Below are 13305 nucleotides of genomic sequence, written 5' to 3' on the forward strand. Positions count from 1 at the left end.
GGTGTGTGGGGTCTGTGGGCAGCTGGGCAGGGTGTGAGCAGCTGGGCAGGGTGTGTGGGGTCTGTGGGCAGCTGGGCAGGGTGTGAGCAGCTGGGCAGGGTGTGTGGGGTCTGTGGGCAGCTGGGCAGGGTGTGTGGTGACTGTGGGCAGCTGGGCAGGGTGTGTGGCATGGTGTTGGAGCCCTCTGGGCTTGGCCCTCACTTTCTGCCAGGCGCCACCCTTGGGTGCCCAGGTGCCAGCTCTGCCCTGCCCCCCAGGCACAGCAGGTTGGGCCCTCCAGCCCCTGCCCAGCCCCGGGCCAGCAGGGGCAGATACTCACAGCTGCTGCTTGTCCAGGCTCAGGGTGAATCCCCACCTGAGGGCAGGAGCAGGCAGGTTGCAGGCAGCACCACCAGGCTCAGGCAGCCTGGGGTCCACCAGGGGTGGGGTGGGGGTGTGCTGAGGGCACCCCACGGGCCCACGGTGGGCATGGTGGGGGTGGGGGCTTGGCTTGTTCCCAGCAGCTGGGCCAGGGAGGGTCTCACTTACTGGGCTGGTGGCTTCAGCTTCCTCTTGATGCCCATGTAGAGCTTGGCAGCACCCAGGGGCCACTCGCGCTCCGGCCTGGCACTCTGCAGACCCAAGCAAGTCAGCCCCTCTCGGTGCCAGCCTCCCTGCCAGCAGCCTCTGCCCTCCCTGCTCTCCTCCCTCCCTGCCAGCAGCCTGTGCCCTCCCTGCCCTCCTCCTTCCCTGCCAGCAGCCTGTGCCCTCCCTGCTCTCCTCCCTCCCTGCCAGCAGCCTGTGCCCTCCCTGCCTCCTCCCTCCCTGCCAGCAGCCTCTGCCCTCCCTGCCCTCCTCCTTCCCTGCCAGCAGCCTGTGCCCTCCCTGCTCTCCTCCCTCCCTGCCAGCAGCCTGTGCCCTCCCTGCCCTCCTCCCTGCCTGGCACCAGCCCTGCCTTACCCTCTTCTCCTTGAGCAGCAGCAGCCTGTGCCCTCCCTGCCCTCCTCCCTGCCTGGCACCAGCCCTGCCTTACCCTCTTCTCCTTGAGCAGCAGCAGCCTGTGCCCTCCCTGCCCTCCTCCCTGCCTGGCACCAGCCCTGCCTTACCCTCTTCTCCTTGAGCAGCAGCAGCCTGTGCCCTCCCTGCCCTCCTCCCTCCCTGCCAGCAGCCTGTGCCCTCCCTGCTCTCCTCCCTCCCTGCCAGCAGCCTGTGCCCTCCCTGCTCTCCTCCCTCCCTGCAAGCAGCCTATGCCCTCCCTGCCCTCCTCCCTGCCTGGCACCAGCCCTGCCTTACCCTCTTCTCCTTGAGCAGCAGCAGCCTCCTGTCCCTGATGACGAAGTAGCGCTCCTGGAACTTGCTGCCCAGCAGCCTGGGGGGCTCCTCCCGGCACCGCAGCAGCCCACACTTGGGGCTCTCCCTCTTGGCACCTGCCCAGGGGTGGGCACAAAGTGGGTCAGGGAGGGGCTGGGAGCGTTTGGGATCTCCTGGCAGGTCTCAGGGATGCGACCATGAAGGTGGCAGGGCAGAGGGCAGGGCTGTGGTTGTCTCACCCGTGAAGAGGCAGCTGCCCTCACCCAGGGGCACCTTCCTCACCAGCAGGTAGGCAGAGCTGGGCTCAGGGAGCTTGCACCACTGCAGGGCTTGCTCCAGCACCTTCTCCTTGGGGTGCAGAGGCCTCTCTGGAGAGGCAGGGACAGAGAATCACAGAATCAGGCAGGGCTGGAAGGGAGCACAAGGAGCAGGCAGTGCCAACCCCTGCCATGCCCAGGGACACCCTACCCTAGAGCAGGCTGCACACAGCCTCAGCCAGCCTGGCCTTAAACACCTCCAGCCATGGGGCCTCAACCCCCTCCCTGGGCAACCCATTCCAGCCTCTCACCACTCTCCTGCTCAACAACTTCCTCCTCACCTCCAGCCTCACTCTCCCCACCTCCACCTTTGCTCCATTCCCCCCACTCCTGCCACTCCCTCACAGCCTCAAAAGTTCCTCCCCAGGTTTTTTGTAGCCCCCTTCAGCTCCTGGCAGGCCACAAGAAGGTCACCTGGGAGCCTCCTCTGCTCCTGCCTGCACAGCCCCAACTCTTTCAGGCTGTGCTCACAGCAGAGCTGCTGCAGCCTCTCAGCATCCTCCTGGCCCTGCTCTGGACACTCTCCAGCATCTCCACAGCCCTCTTGGCCCAGGGGCTCCAGAGCTGGATGCAGGACTCCAGGTGAGGTCTCAGCAGAGCAGAGCAGAGGGGCAGAATCCCCTCCCTGGCCCTGCTGGCCACACTGCTGCTGCTGCAGCCCAGGCTCTGCTTGGCTCTCTGGGCTGCAAGTGCACACTGCTGGCTCCTGCTGAGCTTCTCCTCCAGCAGCACCCCCAAGTGCCTCTGCTCAGGGCTGCTCTCCAGCCTGGCACTGCCCAGCCTGGGTTTGTGCTTGGCATTGCCCCAACCCAGCTGCAGGACCTTGCACTTGGTCCTGTTGAACTTAGGGACACTCTCACTGCTGTGCCCCTTTCCCTTTGCCATTCCCTGTCCCCTCTGCCTTTCCCTAACCCCTCTGCCACTGGCAGCAAACCTCCACCCCACAGCCCACAGCCTCTCCTCCTCAGCCTGCTCCTGCTGCAAACACAGGATCTTAGGAGCACAGAATGGGTTGGGTTGGAAGGGAGCTCCAAAGCTCATCCAGTGCAACCTCCCTCTGCACTCAGCAGGGACATCCTCAGCTAGGTCAGGTTGCTCCAGAGCTCTGCTGAGCCTCACTTGGAGTATCTCCAGGGATAAGACCTCAACCACCTCCCTGGGCAACCTGTTGCAGTGTTCCAGCAGCCTCCTGCTGCAGAATCTGCTCCTCACAGCCAATCTCAGTCTGCTCTGCTCTAGTTTCAAACCACTGCCTCTGGTCCTGTCCCTGCAGGCCTTTGCAGCCTGCTTGGACAGGCACTGGCAGGGCACTGGCACTGGCAGGGAGCTGTAAGGTCTCTCAGGAGCCTTTTCTGTTCCAGGCTGAGCACCCCCAGCTCCCTCAGCCTGGCCCCATAGCAGAGCTGCTCCAACGCCCTGAGCGTGTTCCTGGATCTGCTCCATCAGCTCCAGGTCCTTCCTGTGTGGAGAGCTCCAGAGCTGAAGGCAGCACTGCAGGTGAGGTCCCAGCAGAGCTTCAGCCTTTCCTGCTATTGTTGTGGCCAAAGGGGCCCTGGAGCACTGCCTGAGGCTCCCTGTGGCCTCCCAAACCCAGCAGATGGGATCCAGGAGCTCCTCCAGCCCAGCCCTGCCCCATGGCAGAACCTTTGGCTTGGGCTCTCTCAGCTGCTCTCCACAAGCTCCTCAGCCCAGGAAGGATATGGAAGAGCTGGAGCAGGGCTGGAGAAGGGCAACAGAGCTGCAGCCAGGCTGTGCTGGGGGATGCCAGTGCCAGCACAAGGGGCACTGGGTGGCAGCTGAGCCCTAGGAAGCTCCATGGGGGCAGGAGGAGGAGTTTTTGCCCTGTGAGGGTGGCAGAAGCCTGGCACAGGCTGCCCAGGGGGGCTGTGGAGTCTCCCTCTCTGCAGCTCTCCAGCCCCCACCTGGCTGTGTTGCTGTGTGAGCTGCTCTGGGGGCTGCTGCCCTGGCAGGGCTTGGCCTGGAGGAGCTTTGGGGCTCCCTGCCAGCCCCTGGCACTCTGTGCCTCTGTGGCTCTGGGACTCCTCCTCCTCCTCCTCCTGGCCCCCCCAGCCCTTGCCCATAGTCCCTGCCCAGCCCCTCTGCAGCCCCCTTCAGCTGCTGGAGGCTGCTCTGAGGTGCCCCTGGGAGCCTCTTCTGCTGCAGGCTGAGCAGCCTCAGCTCCCTCAGCCTGGCCTCAGGGCAGAGCTGCTCCAAGCCCCTCAGCACTTGCCAGAGCCACAGAAGCAGGGAGGGCTGGGAGGGAGCCCAAGCAGCAGCCAGCCCCAACCCCCCTGCCGTGGGCAGGGACACCCTCCCCTAGAGCAGGCTGCCCACAGCCTCCTCCAGCCTGGCCTCCAGGGCCTGCCCTGGCCCTGCTGCAGCAGCTGCCCCTGCAGCCTGCCCTGCAGAGGGCTGCAGAGCTGGAGGCAGCAGTGCAGGGCAGGGCTCAGCAGGGCAGAGCCAAGGGGCAGAGCCTCCTCTCTGCCCCTGCTGCCAGCACTGCTCTGCCTGCACTGCCTTTGCCCCTCCTCTGCAGCACCCCCACAGCCTGCCCTGCCCCAGGCTGTGCCCCCAATGCTCACCCAGCTCCCCATGCTCCAGGGCCTCAAAGGTCAGCCAGATGTCCAGGCTGGCTGCCACGTTGCGCATCTCCAGCACCTGGTTGGTGAGCTCCTCTGCTGTCATGCTGGGGGACACCTGGGGGGGCCAGACACGGGGGGGGAAGGTGGTGCTGGGTGCTGGCAGGATGGGTCTCTAGGATGGGCTGTGCCAGGAGGCCACATCCTGCCTGGCTCCTTGAAGCAGGAGCCTGCTTTGGGACTCACCTTCAGGGTGATGCAGCAGTCGGGCAGCTTCTGCTCCAGGTAAACCTCAATGATGAGGTCTCCTGCCTGGGAGAGCTGGAGGAAGAGTGGGGGGCATTGGTTTCGTGGGGACATGGGTGCTGGGCACATGCCCCTCTCCCCAAGGGCTGCTGGTGGCATCCCAGGGGCTGCTGGTGGCATCCCAGGGGCTGCTGGTGGCGTCCCAGGGGCTGCTGCTGGTGGCATCCCAGGGGCTGCTGCAGGTGGCATCCCAGGGGCTGCTGGAGGTGTCCCAGGGGCTGCTGGTGGCATCCCAGGGGCTGCTGGAGGTGTCCCAGGGGCTGCTGGTGGTGTCCCAGGGGCTGCTGGTGGCGTCCCAGGGGCTGCTGGTGGCGTCCCAGGGGCTGCTGGTGGCATCCCAGGGGCTGCTGGTGGCATCCCAGGGGCTGCTGGTGGTGTCCCAGGGGCTGCTGCTGGCGTCCCAGGGGCTGCTGGTGGCATCCCAGGGGCTGCTGGTGGCGTCCCAGGGGCTGCTGGTGGCGTCCCAGGGGCTGCTGGTGGTGTCCCAGGGGCTGCTGGTGTCCCAGGGGCAGCTGGTGGCATCCCAGGGGCTGCTGCTGGTGTCCCAGGGGCAGCTGGTGGCATCCCAGGGGCTGCTGGTGGCATCCCAGGGGCTGCTGCTGGTGTCCCAGGGGCTGCTGCTAGTGTCCCAGGGGCTGCTGCTGGTGTCCCAGGGGCTGCTGGTGTCCCAGGGGCAGCTGGTGGCATCCCAGGGGCTGCTGCTGGTGTCCCAGGGGCAGCTGGTGGCATCCCAGGGGCTGCTGGTGGTGTCCCAGGGGCTGCTGGTGGTGTCCCAGGGACCTGAGGCTGCTCTTCCCTTGGACAGGAGCCTCAAGGAGATGGGTGAAGGGGAGGTGAGGGAGGGACCTTCTCCAAACGTCTGGCGTGGGGCAAGGGGGTCCTAAGGTGGGGAGTTGGGAGTGTCCTCACCTTCCAGGCAGTGCCACCAGCTCAGGGGACCCTGATGGGATGGGGACTAGCAAGGACATCCCCAGTACCTGAGTGTCCTTCCAGGTGGTGATCAGACTGTTCTCCAGCTCCATCTGGGACACCTGATCCTCATCGATCTGCCAGAGGGGGGCACATGGGGGGAGGGGGAGGTGGAACATGGCTTGAGGGAACATGGATGGCATCATAGAATAGACTCCTAGACTCCAGCAGGCTGGCAGAGAGCTGCAAGCTGCCCCAGCCTAACCTAGCCCCCGGCCCTGCCCAACCAACCAGCCCATGGCACTCAGTGCCCAGCCAGCCTTGGCTCCAACCCCTCCAGCCACGGCCACTCCACCCCCTCCCTGGGCAGCCCATGCCAGTGCCAATCACTCTCTCTGCCAGCAGCTTCCTCCTCACAGCCAGCCCCAACCTGCCCTGCCACAGCTGCAGCCTGGGGCCCCTTCTGCTGCTGCTGCCTGCCTGGCACCAGAGCCCAACCCCACCTGGCTACAGCCTCCCTGCAGGCAGCTGCAGGCAGCAATCAGCTCTGCCCTGAGCCTTCTCTGCTGCAGGCTGCACCCCCCCAGCTCCCTCAGCCTCTCCTCACAGGGCTGTGCTCCAGGCCCCTCCCCAGCCTTGCTGCCCTTCTCTCAACACCTTCCAGCACCTCAGCAGCTCTCTGCAAGGGAGGAGCCCAGAGCTGGGCACAGCACTCCAGGGCTGGCCTGAGCAGTGCTGAGCACAGGGGCACAAGAACCTCCCTGCTCCTGCTGCCCACACTGCTCCTCAGCCAGCCCAGGATGCCAGTGCCTCTGCTGCCCACCTGGGCACACTGCTGCCTCCTCTGCAGCTCCTCTCTCACACCACCCCCAGGGCCCTCTCTGCCTGCCTGCTCTCAGCCCCTCTGGCCCCAGCCTGCAGTGCTGCTTGGGCTTCTTGTGGCCAAAGTGCACAACCTGCCCTTGGCCTGCTTCAGTCTCCTGCCCTTGGCCTCTGCCCACCCATGCAGCCTGCCCAGGTCCCTCTGCAGGGCTCTGCCACCCTCCAGCAGCTCCACACTGCTCCTAGCTTGGTGCCAGCTGCACACTCCCTGCTGCTGCACTCAGTCCCCTGCTCCAGATCATCCATAAAGACACTGACCAGGACTGTGCCCAGCACTGATCCCTGGGACACAGCACCAGTGCCAGCTGCCAGCTGCATGTGGCACCATTCACCACCGCTCTCTGCATGGGATGGGGGCTGCAGGGGCAGGCAGAGGTGGGCACTGTGGGCAGAGGCAGGGGGAGGAGGGTGGAGGCAGAGGTGGGCACTCTGTGCAGGGGCAGGGGGAGGAGGGTGGAGGCAGAGGTGGGCACTGTGGGCAGAGGCAGGGGGAGGAGGGTGGAGGCAGAGGTGGGCACTGTGGGCAGAGGCAGGGGGAGGAGGGTGGAGGCAGAGGTGGGCACTCTGTGCAGGGGCAGGGGGAGGAGGGTGGAGGCAGAGGTGGGCACTGTGGGCAGAGGCAGGGGGAGGAGGGTGGAGGCAGAGGTGGGCACTGTGGGCAGAGGCAGGGGAGGAGGGTGGAGGCAGAGGTGGGCACTGTGGGCAGAGGCAGGGGGAGGAGGGTGGAGGCAGAGGTGGGCACTGTGGGCAGAGGCAGGGGGAGGAGGGTGGAGGCAGAGGTGGGCACTGTGGGCAGAGGCAGGGGGCAGAGGATGGAGGCAGAGGTGGGCACTCTGTGCAGAGGCAGGGGGAGGAGGGTGGAGGCAGAGGTGGGCACTGTGGGCAGAGGCAGGGGGAGGAGGGTGGAGGCAGAGGTGGGCACTGTGGGCAGAGGCAGGGGAGGAGGGTGGAGGCAGAGGTGGGCACTCTGTGCAGGGGCAGGGGGAGGAGGGTGGAGGCAGAGGTGGGCACTGTGGGCAGAGGCAGGGGGAGGAGGGTGGAGGCAGAGGTGGGCACTCTGTGCAGGGGCAGGGGGAGGAGGGTGGAGGCAGAGGTGGGCACTCTGTGCAGGGGCAGGGGGAGGAGGGTGGAGGCAGAGGTGGGCACTGTGGGCAGAGGCAGGGGGAGGAGGGTGGAGCTCACGTTGAAGATGCTGACGTAGTTGTCGATGAGGTCCTCCATCACCTTCACCTCGTGCTCCCCCTTGCCGTCGGTCTGGAAGAGGCTGGGTGCAAAGAGCAGCGACAGGTTCTTGGTGCTCATCTGGTTGAGGTCTGCACATTTCTGCACCCTGGGGGAAGGAGGGCAGAGGTGAGGTCCCACTCTGGATGGAGCTGGCAGCTCCAACTGCCACCTTCTGCCTGGCAAGTGGCCTCCTGGAGAGCAACTTGTTATCCCCCAGCTCTCCAGCAGTGCCAACCTCAGGCCAGACAGTTAGAGCCAGGCAGGGCTGGAAGGGAGCACAAGGAGCAGGCAGTGCCAACCCCTGCCATGCCCAGGGACACCCTACCCTAGAGCAGGCTGCACACAGCCTCAGCCAGCCTGGCCTCAAACACCTCCAGCCATGGGGCCTCAACCACCTCCCTGGGCAACCCATTCCAGCCTCTCACCACTCTCCTGCTCAGCAACTTCCTCCTCACCTCCAGCCTCACTCTCCTCACCTCCAGCTCTGCTCCATCCCCCCCACTCCTGCCACTCCCTGAGTGGGACAGTTGAGGCAGTTCCTGTCTCAGTCACTTCCAGCTGCCATCAAAAGGGACCCAGGCTGGAGTGCTTCCTCTAAGCCCTTTGACCAAAGCCCTGCTGTGCCAGCACCATCCCCGTGGTGCTTTGGGGACCAGGATCAACTCCTGCTCCAGTGCCTCTGGCCCAGGCAACCTGCTGATGTTCCTCAGCTCGTTCTCTGTCCTTCCCATCCTTGAGCTGGCCATGGGAACTTGAGGGTTTGCCTCTTCTTTGGGCACTGGGTGACATCTCTGTGCCACGAGGGGATTTCAGCTACTCCCAACCCTCCTCTCACCCCCTCCTTGCCGTGGGCTGAATCTGAGCACGTCTGAGGTGTCCCATCTGTCGTGGAAGGTAGCAGAGCCCTCTTGCACAAACCCTCACTTGCACACAGGGTTGTGGCTCACATAAAGGCCAGCCATGGGAACAGTCAGAACATTGCTTCCTATCTGCCTGTATCACAGCAGCTGCTGTCCCAGCAGCCATACACAGCCTCTGGGAAGATCTCTCCCCCAGAGGGGCAAAGATATAAGCATAGAATCATAGAATCATAGAATCAAGCAGGTTGGAAGAGACCTCCAAGCTCATCCAGCCCAACCTAGCACCCAGCCCTATCCAGTCAACCAGACCATGGCACTAAGTGCCCCAGCCAGGCTTTGCTTCAACACCTCCAGGATGGTGACTCCATCACCTCCCTGGGCAGCCCATTCCAATGCCAATCACTCTCTCTGCCAACAACATCCTCCTAACATCCAGCCTAAACCTCCCCTGGCACAACTTGAGACTGTGTCCCCTTGTTCTATTGCTGGTTGCCTGGCAGCAGAGCCCAACCCCACCTGGCTACAGCCTCCCTTCAGGTAGTTGTAGACAGCAATAAGGTCATCCCTGAGCCTCCTCTGCTGCAGGCTGCACACCCCCAGCTCCCTCAGCCTCTCCTCATAGGATTTGTGCTCCAGGCCCCTCCCCAGCCTAACACAGGCTATTGCTTTGGAAAAAAGGCCTTGGGTTCTCAGACATTGTGACCACAATGGACACCTGCTGGGGGCTGACCCCTGGGGTGGTGCCACAGGTTGTTTTGGTAAAAAAAAGATTAGCCAACCTATGAGTGAATTATGACTTCAAAGCAATCAGTATTGGACACCTGTATTAGCATCAGTCTGGGCAGATACATCTCTTCTGGGTTTAGGAAGGGCAGATCCTGCCTCTCCAACCTGATCTGCTTCTATGCTCAGGTGACTGCTTGGTGGCTGTGCTCTATCTGGACTTCAGCAAGGCCTTTGACACTGTCCCCCACAGCAAACTGCTGGCTAAGCTGTCAGCCCATGGCTTGGATAGCAACACTTTGTGCTGGGTTAGGAACTGGCTGGAGGGCCAGACCCAGAGAGGGGTGGTGAATGGTGCCACATCCAGCTGGCAGCTGGCACTAGTGGTGTCCCTCAGGGATCTGTGCTGGGCCCCATCCTCTTTAACATCTTCATAGATGATCTGGATGAGGGCATGGAGTCAGTCATCAGCAAGTGTGCAGATGACACCAAGCTGGGGGCAGATGTGGCTGGGTTGGAGGGCAGAAGGGCTCTGCAGCAGGACTTTGACCACCTGCACAGATGGGCAGAGTCCAAGGGGATGGTGTTCAATAGCTCCAAGTGCAGAGTGCTGCACTTTGGCCACAGCAACCCCATGCAGAGATACAGGCTGGGGTCGGAGTGGCTGAGAGCAGCCAAACAGAGAGGGATCTGGGGGTGCTGATTGATACCCACCTGAACATGAGCCAGCAGTGTGCCCAGGTGGCCAAGAGAGCCAGTGGCATCCTGGCCTGCATCAGGAATGGTGTGGCCAGCAGGAGCAGGGAGGTCATTCTGCCCCTGTACTCTGCACTGGTTAGACCACACCTTGAGTGCTGTGTTCAGTTCTGGGCCCCTCAATTCAAGAAAGATGTTGAGGTGCTGGAACATGTCCAGAGAAGGGCAACAAAGCTGGTGAGGGGCCTGGAGCACAAATCCTATGAGGAGAGGTTGAGGGAGCTGGGGGTGTTTAGCCTGGAGAAGAGGAGGCTCAGGGGTGATCTTATTACTGTCTACAACTACCTGCAGGGACATTGTAGCCAGGTGGGGGGTGGCCTCTTCTCCCAGACAACCAGCAATAGAACAAGGGGACACAGTCTCAAGTTGTGCCAGGGTAGGTCTAGGCTGGATGTTAGGAAGAAGTTCTTCACAGAGAGAGTAATTGGCACTGGAATGGGCTGCCCAGGGAGGTGGTGGAGGCACCGTCCCTGGAGGTCATCAAGCAAAGCCTGGCTGAGGCACTTAGTGCCATGGTCTGGTTGAGTGGCTAGGGCTGGGTGCTAGGTTGGACTGGATGAGCTTGGAGGTCTCTTCCAACCTGCTTGATTCTGTGATTCTATGAAATCATTTAAACCTCTTAGAAACATCAGCTTCCCATTGAATTCCCAGAACACCCAAACAAACTTTTCCCCTCCACAGCAGCATCCCAGCCGGGGGCTGAGCAGCGCTGAGCTCTCCCTGGTGTGCAGGGAGGGGAGCCAACGTTCCTTGGGCAGCAGGGGAGAGCTCACACTGCTGGCTGGCCTTCACAGTATCACAGTGTTATCAGGGTTGGAAGAGACCTCACAGATCATCAAGTCCAACCCTTTAGCACAGAGCTCAAGGCCAGACCATGGCACCAAGTGCCACGTCCAGTCCTGCCTTGAACAGCTCCAGGGATGGCGACTCCACCACCTCCCCGGGCAGCCCATTCCAGTGTCCAATGACTCTCTCAGTGAAGAACTTTCTCCTCACCTCCAGCCTAAATCTCCCCTGGCACAGCCTGAGGCTGTGTCCTCTCGTTCTGGTGCTGGCCACCTGAGAGAAGAGAGCAACCTCCTCCTGGCCACAACCACCCCTCAGGTAGCTGTAGACAGCAATAAGGTCACCCCTGAGCCTCCTCTTCTCCAGGCTAACCAATCCCAGCTCCCTCAGCCTCTCCTCGTAGGGCTGTGCTCAAGGCCTCTCCCCAGCCTCGTTGCCCTTCTCTGGACACGCTCAAGCATCTCAATGTCCCTCCTAAACTGGGGGGCCCAGAACTGAACACAGCACTCAAGGTGTGGTCTAAGCAGTGCAGAGTACAGGGGCAGAATGACCTCCCTGTCCTGCTGGCCACCTCCCTGCTCCTGCTGGCCACACCATTCCTGATGCAGGCCAGATGCCTTGGGCACCTGGAGAGGAGCAGGGGCAGCAGGGTGGGAGGTGGCTCACTGACCTGTAGAGGTGCTCGATGAGGGCTGCCAGAGTCCTGCGGTTGAGGCGAGGCAGGCGCTGGATGAGCTCCTTGTAGCGCTCCAGGCGCTGCGGCTTCGAGGAGAGCTCTGCAGGGAGGCAAACGAGTCCTGGGCCACTGCTGAACCCAGCAGGGCCACAGCTGACACAGAAGCAGAGAGCTGTGGAGGCTGGAAGAGGCCTTGGAGGTTATCCAGCTCGACCCCACGCCCGGAGCTCGCAGTCTCCCCTCTGCTGCTTCTGCGGAGCCATCGCCGCCGAGCCGCAGCCGTGCATCTTTAAAGCCCCATCCAGGGATGGGGACTCCAGAGCTGCCCTGGGGCCTGAGAACCCTTGCTGGGAAGAAATCCTTCCTAATGTCTAACCTGAACCTCCCCTGGGACAGCTTGAGGCCATTTCCTCTTGTGCCTTGGCAGAAGAGACCAAACCCCACCTGGCTCCAGCCTCCTCTCAGGCAGCTGTGAGGTCTGCCCTCAGCCTCCTCTTCTAAACACCCCCAGGTCCTTCTGCTCCACCCCAGTCCTGTTCTCCACAGCCTCCTCCAGCTTCATTGCCCTTCTCTGGACCTGATCCAGCCTCTCAATGTCCTTCCTGGGATGAGGTACCCCAAACAAAACACATCCCACCCTGAGAAACAGTGGTCCCAGGGGTCCCTGGCAGGCAGGTTCCTTTCAGGGAGCTGTGGAGGGCAATGAGGTCTCCCCTCAGCCTCCTCTTCTAACCCCCCCCCCCCCAGCTCCCTCAGCTGCTTCTCTCCAACCCTCTTCTCCAGACCCTTCCCTTCCCCAGCTTCATTGCCGTTCTCTGGACCCACTCCAGCCTCTCAATGTCCTTCCTGGGGTGAGGAGCCCCAAAAAAAAAGGGGAACACAGTCTCAAGTTGTGCCAGGGCAGGTTGAGGCTGAGTGTTAGGAGGAAGCTCCTGGCAGAGAGAGTGATTGGCATTAGAACGGGCAGCCCAGGTGGGCAGCAGAGGCACTGGCATCCTGGGCTGGCTGAGGAGCAGTGTGGGCAGCAGGAGCAGGGAGGTTCTTGTGCCCCTGTGCTCAGCACTGCTCAGGCCAGCCCTGGAGTGCTGTGCCCAGCTCTGGGCTCCTCCCTTGCAGAGAGCTGCTGAGGTGCTGGAAGGTGTTGAGAGAAGGGCAGCAAGGCTGGGGAGGGGCCTGGAGCACAGCCCTGTGAGGAGAGGCTGAGGGAGCTGGGGGGGTGCAGCCTGCAGCAGAGGAGGCTCAGGGCAGAGCTGATTGCTGCCTGCAGCTGCCTGCAGGGAGGCTGTAGCCAGGTGGGGTTGGGCTCTGGTGCCAGGCAGGCAGCAGCAGCAGAAGGGGCCCCAGGCTGCAGCTGTGGCAGGGCAGGTTGGGGCTGGCTGTGAGGAGGAAGCTGCTGGCAGAGAGAGTGATTGGCACTGGAATGGGCTGCCCAGGGAGGGGGTGGAGTGGCCGTGGCTGGAGGGGTTGGAGCCAAGGCTGGCTGGGCACTGAGTGCCATGGGCTGGTTGGTTGGGCAGGGCTGGGGGCTAGGTTGCACTGGACTACCTTGGAGCTCCCTGCCAGCCTGCCTCATTCTCTGAGCCTATGACTGCATGAAACCCACAGACTCAGCACCCCCAAGGCTTACCCCTCAGGTCCCACCCTGAGGATTGGCAGCCCCAGGAGCCCCTGGCAGGCAGCCGCGGGGCTGAAGGAGTTACCTGCAGCCTCTTTCCAGTGCGGGTGCAGCTCCAGGGTGAAGACAGGATCCTCCAGCTCCCGAAAGAACCTCTTGAGCACGTCGGTGACGTCCTCGATGAAGTTGTCGCTGATGCGGAGCTTGACGTTGCGAGCATCCCGGCGGAACTCCTCCATCAGCAGCTTGATCCGCGACTTGGCGCCGTTCTTGCGGTAGATGCCTTCGTGCCGCAGCCCTGCGGTGGCCACAGGAGGGGGACACAGAAACATCAAGCAGGCTGCAAGAGAACTCCCGGCTCAGCCAGTCCCACCTGGCATCT

At 62.9% G+C, this 13305-nt stretch overlaps 1 protein-coding gene across 2 annotated transcripts in view; it reads right to left on the bottom strand.

The window, feature by feature from the left end:
• Positions 1–13305, bottom strand: part of ARAP3 (ArfGAP with RhoGAP domain, ankyrin repeat and PH domain 3) — a 67361-nt gene that overhangs the window by 6738 nt on the left and 47318 nt on the right. The window contains exons 21-30 of one of the 2 annotated variants that reach the window (XM_064161459.1): positions 13009–13221; positions 11303–11408; positions 7466–7613; positions 5470–5538; positions 4433–4507; positions 4190–4304; positions 1530–1658; positions 1273–1406; positions 529–611; positions 320–355 (exon numbers count right to left, since the gene is read on the bottom strand). In XM_064161459.1, the coding sequence (XP_064017529.1) occupies positions 320–355; positions 529–611; positions 1273–1406; positions 1530–1658; positions 4190–4304; positions 4433–4507; positions 5470–5538; positions 7466–7613; positions 11303–11408; positions 13009–13221 (1108 nt within the window). The remainder of the gene's footprint in view (positions 1–319; positions 356–528; positions 612–1272; positions 1407–1529; positions 1659–4189; positions 4305–4432; positions 4508–5469; positions 5539–7465; positions 7614–11302; positions 11409–13008; positions 13222–13305) is intronic. The other variant, XM_064161460.1, reaches the window with a different exon arrangement.

The sequence above is a fragment of the Pogoniulus pusillus genome, chromosome 22 (genome assembly GCF_015220805.1).
Source record: "Pogoniulus pusillus isolate bPogPus1 chromosome 22, bPogPus1.pri, whole genome shotgun sequence".
NCBI classification, from domain to species: Eukaryota; Metazoa; Chordata; class Aves; order Piciformes; family Lybiidae; genus Pogoniulus; species Pogoniulus pusillus.